Source organism: Erythrolamprus reginae, chromosome 3, assembly GCF_031021105.1.
Source record: "Erythrolamprus reginae isolate rEryReg1 chromosome 3, rEryReg1.hap1, whole genome shotgun sequence".
In the NCBI taxonomy this organism is placed as follows: domain Eukaryota; kingdom Metazoa; phylum Chordata; class Lepidosauria; order Squamata; family Dipsadidae; genus Erythrolamprus; species Erythrolamprus reginae.
In genome coordinates, this window is record NC_091952.1 from 240,151,157 (window position 1) to 240,163,312 (window position 12,156).

The 12,156-nt window shown below is 40.7% G+C and overlaps 1 protein-coding gene across 2 annotated transcripts in view; it reads left to right on the forward strand.

Moving 5' to 3' along the window:
• Nucleotides 1-4,119: 4,119 nt before the first annotated feature.
• The window catches only part of COL14A1 (collagen type XIV alpha 1 chain), a 166,383-nt gene continuing 158,346 nt past the window's right edge, over nt 4,120-12,156 (forward strand). Inside the window, exons 1-2 of one of the 2 annotated variants that reach the window (XM_070748242.1) lie at nt 4,120-4,219; nt 7,538-7,654. In XM_070748242.1, the coding sequence (XP_070604343.1) occupies nt 4,120-4,219; nt 7,538-7,654 (217 nt within the window). Of the gene's footprint in view, nt 4,220-7,537; nt 7,655-12,156 lie in introns of those variants that run through there. The other variant, XM_070748243.1, reaches the window with a different exon arrangement.

The window sequence follows — 12,156 nt, forward strand, 5'->3', positions numbered from 1 at the left end:
TGAAATGCCGTAGGATTTGAGTTTTAGGAGAAGTTTGTCGTGAACCACTGAGTCAAAGGCTTTGCAGAAGTCGATATAAATTGCATCGATGAATTTTCCTTGATCAAGGTGGGTAGTCCAGATGTTTTTGCAGTGGAGTAGTTGTAGGTTGCAGGATAGTTTCTTACGGAATCCAAATTGTTTTGATAGTAGGTTGTTAGATTCTAAGTAGAGAGTGATTGAACGATTTATAATTGATTCCATGATTTTACAAGGTACACAGCATAGTGATATGGGTCTGTAGTTGTCAACTAGTGATGGGTCTCCTTTTTTGAAGATGGGGATGACTACTGCTTTTGACCACAGTTTGGGGAGAGTTTTTTGGCTAGGGCTGGCTTCCAAATTTCTGGCAGGGGGAACAAAGGATAGATAGAGTGCTAACAAGAGAGGGGGAAAGGTGTAGAGAACAGGTGATAATCAAGCCAGTGTCTATTCTTAAGGGATATACAGATAGACTTTCTTCAGGAGAATCTATCCTCAACTTGGGCCTTCAGGTCAGTGAAGGGCTACCAAAATTTTTACTACCATACTGTGGGTGTGGCTTAGGCAGGAGGCCCTGCATTTTCTTTCAACATCTTTTAGTGCAAATTGGGTGCTCTGGGGTGGAGCTCCATTTTCACTACCCCACTGCGTGTCCCCCATCTGGGCAGTAGCCCATCCCTGCTTCAGGTTTTCTAATGGTCCACTCATCATCATGGTAACTAGATTCATCCACTATGGTTACTGGCCATCCTGTTTGTTTCATTCATTCATTCATTCATTCATTCATTCATTCATTCATTTGTTCGAAAGGGATATTAGAGGTCATCAAGTCCAACCCCCTGCTCAAGCAGGAAACCCTACACCTCCCCAGCCAAATGGCAGTCCAATCTCCTCTTGAAAATGTCCAGAGTTGGGGCATTCACAACCTCCGCTGGCAGGCCATTCCACTGGTTGATCGCTTGACTGTCAGGAAGTTCTTCCTTATCTCCAGGTTGAATCTCTCCTTGGTCAGCTTCCAACTGTTGCTCTTTGTCTGGCCCACTGGTGCCCTGGAAAATAGAGTGAGCCCCTCTTCTCCGTGGCAATTCCTCAAGTACCTGTAGACATGTCCCCCCGGCCCTTCTTTTCTCCAGGCTATCCATGCCCAGTTCCAGCAATCTCTCTTCATTGGTTTCTAGTCCCCTAATCATTTTGGTTGCTCTTTTTTGCACCTTCTCCAGAGTTTCAATGTCTCTTTTCTTTCCACCTTTCCCTGTATGCATGCCAACATTCATTCATTCATTCATTATTCACTCATTCATTCTTTCACTCCCTCACTCCCCCACTCATTGATTCACTGACTCATTCACTCATTCATTCATTTTTATTAAAAAAAACTCAAGGTGGTGAACATATCTAATACTACTTCCTCCTCCTATTTTCCCCACCACAACAACTCTTTGAGATGGGTTGGGATGAGAGAAAGCGACTGGCCAAAGGTCACCCAGCCAACTTTCAGGCCTAAGGCATGATTATAATTCATGTTCTCCTGATAATTGGCCCAAAGTCACCCAGCCGGCGTTCATGCCGAAAATGGGACTAGAACTCCCAATCTTCTAGAGTTTAGCCTGGTGCTTTAACCACTAAACCAAACCGGCTCTCGTTATAACTTCTCAAAGGAGTTGAATTTTCACTCAAGAGGAGCAAATACAAGTGCACTAGAGTGCCTTCCGTCCCCTGTCCTATTGCTCTCCTATATCTCCTATACCTTTCTTCTATTCCTATATCTCTTCTTCTATTCTTTCATTGATATGTTCTATTCCTATATCTTCTCTTCTATTCTTTCTTAGATATATTTTACTATGAGTATCTTTTCTATAACGTTCATCATGTATTTTACTGTGTGTGTGTGTGTGTGTGTGTGTGTGTATGTATGTATATATATGCTTTTTTTAATATGTCGGATCACCCTGGTATATGTATATGTGTCAAATGTTTTTGCTGAATTTGAAAATTAAGGGAGACTAGGATAGATCTATTTCGGCCTTATTTTGGCCTCATCAGCTAGCCATATCCTCACTGGGACCTGAACCTGCAACCTTTGCCTTGTAAGACAGAGAATTAACCTCTAGGCTACAGTATCCAATCCCTTCAGCTCCGTACCAGGGAAGGGTTACATTTTGTGTTGAATCACCCTGGTATATTGAAGGAACATCGCAGCTCCTTTTTTGCCTCTCGGCCCAACCCAGGGCCATTTCCAAGGCAGTTAATTTTATTGATAGCCGACAATTCTATCTGTATATGTCACATGTTTTTGCTGAATTTGAAAATTAAGGGAGACTAGGATAGATCTAAAACTTTCATTGTGTATTGGACAAAATAAATAAATAAATAAAAATAAACAAATAAATAATTGGTTAAAATAGGAAAAGAGTGAGAACTCTTAAGTTGGTGTGTTCGATGATTCTTTGTTTTGTTTTCTTGGCTATCCATGGTTTATTCAGTGTTCTTCTCCAACATTTTAGAAGAATCAATACTGTACTCTTTATATCCTGCTTTTTCAAAGTCCAAGATTTGCTTCCATAGAGGGTCTCAAGGAAGACCATTCCCTGGACAATTCTGATCTTTTGTAAATCCGGACATACTCCAGCCAGCAATGCTGACTGGGATATTCTGGGAGTTGAAGTCCACATACTATTTTAAAATGGCTACGGTTGATCAATACTGTTCTACAACAAGGTCAGGAACTGCATCGTTACCAATTACCAGATCTTGAGGACATGTATCCATCCAAGAGCTCTTAAAAAGAGTGTGAATGTGAAATCAATGACATATGAGCACAAATATGTAATTTGCTTTTCAGCAAAGGCTTAATGCCAGAAATCTGGAAAGTAGTCAGTATTTTTAAAAAGGGTGAGCAAGGACATTATAGGCCTAGGGATTTAATGGCTATTTGAGAAATGTTTGTATAAGTGTAACCAAAGAGAAAAATAAATTAAAAAAACCCCATGGTTTTAAATATTCTAGAATAGAATAGAATACAATAGAATGGAACGGAATGGAACGGAACGGAACGGAACGGAACAGAATAGAATAGAATAGAATAGAATAGAATTCTTTATTGGCCAAGTGTGATTGGACACACAAGGAATTTGTCTTTGGTGCAGATGCTCTCAGTATATATAAAAGAAAAGAAACATTTGTCAAGAATCATGAGGTGCAACACAATGATTGTCTTAAAGATATACAGTGATACCTTGTCTTACAAATGCTTCGTCATACAAACTTTTCGAGATACAAACCCGAGATTTAAGATTTTTTTGCCTCTTCTTACAAACTATTTTCACCTTACAAACCCACCGCCGCCGCTGGGATGCCCCACCTCCGGACTTCCGTTGCCAGCGAAGCACCCGTTTTTGCACTGCTGGGATTCCCATGAGGCTCCCCTCCATGGGAAACCCCACCTCTGGACTTCTGTGTTTATGTGATGCTGCAGGGGAATCCCAGCAGTGCAAAAGTGGGTGCTTCGCTGGCAACGGAAGTCCAGAGGTGGGATTTCCCAGCGAGGGGAACCTCAGTGAAATTGCAGCATCGCAAAAACACAGAGGTCCAGAGGTGGGGTTTCGAGGACTTCGGTGTTTTTGTGATGCTGCGATTTCACTGATACCTCAGGGGAATCCCAGCAGTACAAACGCGGGCGCTTCGGCTGGCAAAAGGGGTGAATTTTGGGCTTGCACGTATTAATCGCTTTTCCATTGATTCCTATGGGAATCATTGTTTCGTCTTATAAACTTTTCACCTAAAGAACCTCGTCCTGGAAACAATTAAGTTTGTAAGACAAGGTATCACTGTAGAGATAGTCCTGGTCTTTGGATTGGTTGCTTGGCAATCTTTTGAAGCTACAACAGGCAAGAGAAAGTGGATTTAGGACCTGGATTCCTACATTGGACCCACATCACAGTCACATGACCGGAAGTGGGCCCACATCTGCAACTTAATCCCTAGGATTCCAGGACGATCTTTTTAGCTTTGCTAAGAATCTTGCTTCCTAGATCTTTTCCCTGAAGTTCGGATTCTTTGCTTATACACCTCCAGGTTCGTTGATGCTATATGTAAATCATGGGAAGAATGGACATCCATCCACCAAAGGCCCCGAGGTGGTTTCTCTTAGGTTTCATAGCTGTGTCTCTTCAACTGAGTGATCCTGTCTTAAGTCAAGGTAAATATGGAAATTATTTTGTAATCTCTGGGATACAAAAAAAGGATTTTCATGTTTTTAAAGAAAACTTGAAAGTTTATTTAGAGTCATTTAGATATTAAATTTAAATCTTTTCCCTTCAGTCTGGAGACCTCACCTACAAAAAGATATTGACAAAATTGAACGGGTCCAAAGACGGGTTACATGAATGGTGGAAGGTCTTAAGCATAAAACCTATCAGGAAAGACTAATGAACTCAATCTGTATAGTCTGCAGGACAGAAGGAAAAGGGGGGACATGATCGAAACATTTAAATATGTTGAAGGGTTAAATAAGGTTCAGGAGGGAAGTGTTTTTAATAGGAAAGTGAACACAAGAACAAGGGGGCACAATCTGAAGTTAGTTGGGGGAAAGATCAAAGAGTAGTAGATCCTTGGAACAAACTTCCAGCAGACGTGGTTGGTAAATCCACAGTAACTGAATTTAAACATGCCTGGGATAAACATATATCCATCCTAAGATAAAATACAGGAAATAGTATAAGGGCAGACTAGATGGATCATGAGGTCTTTTTCTGCCATCAGTCTTCTATGTTTCTATGTTTCTATGTCTTTCTAGGCTTGTCTTAACAGCATTATGGGCCCAGGGCAAAGCAGTGTACTGGGGCCAGTGATGGGCTTTTGGTTCCCTGGACTGTACGTAGCTCCAGTTGGAAAAATGAGAAGTTCATGCACAACTGCATGTCTTTGACAAGCCCCTGTGCACCCCTGCCTGAGATCTGGGTTCTACGCACACGCAACAAGTGAAATGTTGCATGACGACGCTTGCGCGATTGAGAATTTGGCAATTTTTGACGATTTTTTTGCTTCCATACATGCGCAGAAGCAAAAATATTGGCAAAAATCGCCAAAAACTTCGTGCGGTGCGCATCCTCACACGAGATTTCACTGGCTGGGCATGTGCAGGAGCCAAATCACATGCCGACAGCCATGCGCCCTCCCTCCCACCCACCAGACACGCGCCCACAACAGCCTCGGTCGGCACAGCAGTAGTGCCAAAGACAAGCAGCCTTTCACTGCTGGGGCCCCATCACAACTGCTTACAGGAATAAAAAGGAAAATGGTCAATGAAATTAAACATATTGTCATGTTAGTGTTGAAAATGAAAATGGTTGATAAAATTATTTATTTATTTATTTATTTATTTATTTGTTTGTTTGTTTGTTTATTTGTTTATTTGTTTATTTGTATATTTGTATATTTGTATATTTGTTTATTTGTTTATTTGTTTATTTGTTTATTTGTTTATTTGTTTATTTGTTTATTTGTTTATTTGTTTATTTGTTTATTTGATTTCTATGCATATTGGCATGTTTATTGGCATGTTTGAGTCTTCGGAGAAGGGCAACATACAAATCTAATAAATAATAATAATAATAATAATAATAACAACAACAACAACAACAACAACAACAATAATAATGTTAATATTAATAAAAATGCAGTAAATGTAATAAACATGTTGCTGTATTTATATGATAGAAAGTGCATTGCAGGGTTAACAGACACAGATTAGTAAGGGCCCCCCATGCTCATGGGATCCATGTGCAAGTGCTCTTCAGGCCCTTGCTTTAAAAAAGCCCTGAGTCAGAGGTGGGTTCTAACTTACCTCACCACACTGTGTGTTTGCGTGGCATGCACATGTGCAGTGCTGAAAATTTGCAAAAAAATTGCCTCCTCCAAAAGCCCAAAACAGAATGGTAGCACATGCGCAGTGCTGGAAACTTGGTTTCTGTACATGCATAGGAGAAAAAAAAATCATCACCAAATGTATGTGCGTGTGACATTTTGGCCATTTTTTTCCTTCTGTGCATGCGCAGCCTGTGCCTCCCCCACCCGGCTCTTCTTGGCATCCTTGGGGACTGTTTCCCCATCGCGGCTGCATTGTTTGGGGGCGTGTCTGGTGGTACGGAAATACCTACAGCCACGCTCCCAAGCAACCACGACGTCGGATAATCTGGAGTGTTGGATTACCGAAGGACGGATAACCAAGACTCTACTGTATATGCAAATTCAGCATTATGTATACTGTAGATGCAGGTATACAGATGTGAAGGTATTGCTGGATGATGGAGTCTACGTCTCTATACTTTTGAGGATTCATTACCAGGAAACCATGATAGTTTGACAGATTTACGATCATTTGATTGATCATAGTTGTCTTCTGCTTCTCAGAGCAAAAGATCAACAATCCCAGATCTGTGACTCTTCAGATGCATAGGATAAAAATCTCCACTTATCCCAGCCAGCCTAGAATATGCTATAGTTGCTGAAAACTCTAATGCAATTTATCTGGAGGGCAAGAAGGATTAGCTTCAGTTTGTCCTAAGTGACATTCTGCTTTTAGGCTAGGGAATATCTAACAACTTTAATTGCTTGAAATTTCAGGCATTCCAGCCAAATAGCTCCTTTCATACTATTAATTCAATACATACCCAACATCATCACTTTTTTTTTGAAAATCATGATATTTCCTGAAGCCCTTTGAAACATAGAATATTCTTAATTCATGTCCTAGGCCTGATTGAAAGTATGGCTATAAATCTATTTATTTATTTATTTATTTATTTATTTATTTATTTTATTTATTGGATTTGTATGCCGCCCCTCTCCGTAGACTCGGGGCGGCTAACAACAATGATAAAAACAGCATGTAACAATCCAATCCAAAACTAAAATAACTAAAAAAACCTTTATTATAAAAACCAAACATACATGCAGACACACCATGCGTAAATTGTAAAGGCCTAGGGGGAAAGAATATCTCAGTTCCCCCATGCCTGGCGGCAGAGGTGGGTTTTAAGAAGTTTATGAAAGGCGAGGAGGGTGGTTGCAATTCTACTGTCATCTCTACTGTCCTCCTCACAAGAAATCTAAAAAATTTAGAATATTTACTTTGTATAATTCCTGCCCACGTATCTAACAAGGCAGTTAGATGAACAAAGCTTATGGCTCAACATGCTTTTAGTCTCTAATTTTTCTGTTCCTTTGTCATTTATGGTATAGAGTTGGTATAATTGCTTTTTTTTTTTACACAGGGGTGTATATAATATCATTCATCAAAATATAGTATCAAATAATATTATTTGATATAATATCAAAATATAATAGAGAAGTGTAGAACATATGACATTTTTCATATGTATTATCTTTTGCTTTGTCTGAAAATATGTATGATGAATTGGAGTGCCTGAAGGTTCTGCATTTTTAAAATGAAATATGATAAGGCATATTAATATTAACAGTGCTTTTTTTTTTTTAAAAAAAAATTCCCTTTCAGTGGCTCCACCATCAAGATTAAGATATACTGTTATTGGTCCTGACAGTATTCAGATTTCATGGAAAGCCCCCAAAGGGAGGTTTGAAGGATATAAACTTCTCATCACTCCTAGTTCAGGTAAGGAGAATTGGGAAAGGGATTTTTCCACCTGAATACCAAAGTTCACACCTGGCCTAACTGTATACTTCATTCTTTATTTTTCATTTATTTAAAACAGTGTTTTTCAACCAGTGTGCCGTGGCACACTAGTGTGCCGCGAGACATGGTCAGGTGTGCCGCGAAGCTCAGAGAGAAAGAAAGCAAGAGAGAGAGAAAGAGAGAAAGCAAGCAAGAGAGAAAGAAAGCAAGCAAGAGAGAGAAAGAGCGAGCGAGCGAGAGAGAAAGAGAACAAGAGAGAGAGAGAGAAAGCAAGAGAGAAAGAAAGCAAGAGAGAGAGAAAGAAAGAAAGCAAGAGAGAGAAAGAGCGAGAGAGAGAGAGAAAGAGAACAAGAGAGAGAGAAAGAAAGCAAGAGAGAGAGAAAACAAGAGAAAGAGAGAGAGCAAGAGAGAGAGCAAGAGAGAGAAAGAAAGCAAGAGAGAGAGAGAAAGAGGGAGAGAAGGAGAGAGAGAGAAAGACATAGAGGGAGGTAGGGAGGGAGAGAGAAAGAGCAAAAAAGAGAGGAAGGAAGAGAAAGAAAGAGGGATGGAGAGAGAGAGAAAGAAAGAGGAAGGAAGGGAGAAAGAGGGAGGGAGAAAGAAATAGAGTGAAGGGGAGGAAGAGAGAGAGAGAGAGAATTTTTTTGTCCAAACTTTTTTTAGCCGCCTCCCCCCCCCCCCCTGCTCAATGTGCCCCAGGGTTTCGTAAATGTAAAAAATGTGCCGCGGCTCAAAAAAGGTTGAAAATCACTGATTTAAAACAAGACAAACATATAAAAACACACAAACATAAAAGAAAAACACACATATCTCATTACTCATTACCGGACTCTATAGTATCACCCCCTAACCCCCAACATTTTACCTTAGACTATCCACGGTTGACCTCTCCAGATTTCTAAGAGGTCAGTAAGGGGCGTACATAAGCGCACTAGAGTGCCTTCCGTCCCCTGTCCTATAGTCTCTCCTATATCTTGTATTTCTTCTCTACTATATCCTCTATAACCTTCATTGTGTATTGGACAAAATAAATAAATAAAAATAAATAAATAAATAAATAAATGCAAGGGGGTCAGTAAATATTTTTACAACCCTCTTTTTGACTTGTGCAGTATACTCAGTGGGAGGCAGGTTGGCAGCAATTGTTTTTTCTGCACTTCTGATTATCCTCTGAAGTCTGTGTCTGTCTTGTTGGGTTGCAGAATCGAACCAGACAGATATAGAGGTACAGGGGACTAGGTAATACCACCAGTGCTTGGGGAAGGAAACAGACCTTTCATGGAACAAGAAGAGTATTTTTCCCCATCAGGTGTATCATTGAATAAACCCTGGTTATAGGAAACAGATGGTATGTGGTGGGAAGTGCTTTTCTTAATTGAAAAGCCTTTTAAAAAAAATTTCAGCAGCCCAACGCTCATCTCCCAGGTAATCCCCATCTCACCCGTGACGATGATCTACCTAATCCATTTTTAATTCATCTCTGTTCTGTGGTGTCTGTTTTTCTTCAATGACCAAAACTGTCTCCTTCTGATGTAATGATTAAAAGATGTTTGGTTATTAAGGAGATTTTGGTTTCTGTGAGCTCGGGGGAGAAATAAAGCAGATGGAAGTAATAAAATAGTTATGACAGAAAAGCTGGAACAGATTATAAGATAACAACCAAAAGAAACAGTTTTGAAAATATACTGTACAATAAAAGTCTGCACATGAGCCATGGTTACCCATTTTAATATTACATTAAGTTTTTAGTAGGTTCGGGTGCAACCCCACTGGAATTCGTTGAGGGTCTTTTTTCGCAAACTAAGAAAATATTTTTAAAAGCTGCTTTTTCTAGGTACAGAATGGTTTCCTGCACATTTTAGAAACATCTGCAAGTTTCTAAAAATTCCTGCATGGATTTTGTAGTAGATGCCTAGACAAACTTGCTGCACGAACCCCAGCGACCAGTTAGGTCCCACAGCGTGGGCCTTCTCCGGGTCCCGTCAACTAAACAACGTCGTTTGGCGGGACCCAGGGGAAGAGCCTTCTCTGTGGCGGCCCCGGCCCTTTGGAACCAACTCCCCCCAGAGATTAGAATTGTCCCCACCCTCCTTGCCTTTCGTAAGCTTCTTAAAACCCACCTCTGCCATCAGGCATGGGGGAACTGAGATATTCTTTCCCCCTAGGCCTTACAATTTACGCATGGTATGTTTGTATGTATGTTTGGTTTTATAATAAAGGTTTTTTTTAGTTGTTTAGTATTGGATTGTTACATGCTGTTTTTTGTCACTGTTGTTAGCCGCCATGAGTCTGCAGAGACGGGCTGCATACAAATCCAGTAAATAAATAAATGAATGAATGAATGAATGAATGAATGAATGAATGAATGAAGGAAGGAAGGAAGGAAGGAACGAACGAACGAACAAACAAACAAACAAACAAACAAACTTCCAGGTGTGGCTTATTCAGCAAATTGTAGAAAACAATGGCTAAGCTCAATCACTATAAATGTTTTGGGGGAAAAACACAGCAATTAGTAAGGCCAGCAAGTACCCTTCACTCAGTTTTTATTGTGGTGCTTTAAATTGTTGCATGATATTAAAATATGTGTTGTTATGCTTAGATTGTTTTGTTATTTTTATATTGTTTTTAAATGCATGAGAACTGCCCGGAATCATGAATTTGAGATGGGAGGGTAGATAAATTAATAGAAGGTAATAAATAAAAGTATGCATTGTTCTGGGAATACAGGAGGGAAGTGCTGCTTAGAAAATAAAGAAATCCTTCCAAATGCAAATGGAAGGATCGTGTTTGAATTCACCCCTAAGAGATTTTGTTCTTAGTGTGTTATGTTTCTAATTTGTTGGGGTGTAGTCCCAAAATCAGATATACTACTCTACTCTTTGCAGAATAGCTATTTTCCTTCCCTTCCCTTCTCTTTCCCTCCTCTCCTCTCTTCTCCTCTTTTCTTCTTTCTCTTTCCCTCTCCCTCTCTCTTCCCTTCCCTTTCCCTCCTCTCCTCTCTTCTCTCTCTTTCCCTCTCCCTCTCTCTTCCCTTCCCTTTCCCTCCTCTCCTCTCTTCTCTTCTCTCTCTTTCCCTCTCCCTCTCCCTTCCCTTTCCCTCTTCTCTTCTCTCTCTTTCCCTCTCCCTCTCTCTTCCCTTCCCTTTCCCTCCTCTCCTCTCTTCTCTCTCTTTCCCTCTCCCTCTCCCTTCCCTTTCCCTCTTCTCTTCTCTTCTCTCTCTTCCCCTCTCCCTCTCTCTTCCCTTCCCTTTCCCTCCTCTCCTCTCTTCTCTTCTCTCTCTTTCCCTCTCCCTCTCCCTTCCCTTTCCCTCTTCTCTTCTCTCTCTTTCCCTCTCCCTCTCTCTTCCCTTCCCTTTCCCTCCTCTCCTCTCCTCTCTTCTCTCTCTTTCCCTCTCCCTTCCCTTTCCCTCTTCTCTTCTCTTCTCTCTCTTCCCCTCTCCCTCTCTCTTCCCTTCCTTTCTCTTCCCTTTGCTTCGCTTCCATTCCATTCTATTCTATTTGCCTCTCATTTCACTCTCAAATGACTCTGGGTAGCTGATGCCCTGATAGATGGTATCTCTTGATGAGCCAGTCTGCACTTGGAAGCTAAACAGTGTTAAACCAGGTTAATATTTGTATGGGGGACCACTTGGGACTCCTGAATACAGACTACACTGGGAAACAAACAAACAAACAAACAGACAGACAGACAGACAGACAGACAGACAGACAGACAGACAGACAGACAGACAGACAGTCTGGAAGAAAGAAATCTCAACCTGTTTCCTAGGTTATTACCAAGGAAGTTACAAAGGAAGTCACCAGAAATTGAACTTGGCTTGAAGATGCCATGCTCAAGTGACCTTGGAGGCAGAAATCCCAATGCTCAGGCATGCTTGCATAGTTGCCTGCAAAGATAAATGATTCAGGGGAGGTAATTCCCCCTGTAGAAACATGACCGAAGGCGAGATCATGTCAAGGTATGCCAAAGGAGTGACTTTGTGCAATGATTGTATTTCATTAGACGCCCACTTAAATATCCTAGCCAGGTTCTTTCAAGACTCTTCCCTTAGGAATTTAAGGAGGAAGGATAAGAAAGAAGTCCAAGAAACCTCTCCTTAGGGAGGGCTGCAGAACTGGATTAGAAATGAAGGAATAATTAGAATTAGGCAACTTCATGGCTTTATCTTCCCCATGTACTTGAATGAATAGATTATATACAGTGATCCCTCGATTTTCGCGGTCTCGATTTTCGCGAAACGCTATACCACGGTTTTTCAAAAAATATTAATTAAAAAATACTCCACGGTTTTTTTGCTATACCACGGTTTTTCCCACCCGATGACATCATACGTCATCACCAAGAGTCACTTCTCTGTCTCTTTCTCTTTCTTTCCTGTCATTCTCTGCTTCAATCATTTTCTCATTTCTCTTTTTTTCTCCCCTTTTTTCTATCATTTCTCTCTCTCTTTCGTCCTCTCTCACACTCTCTTCCTCCCTCTC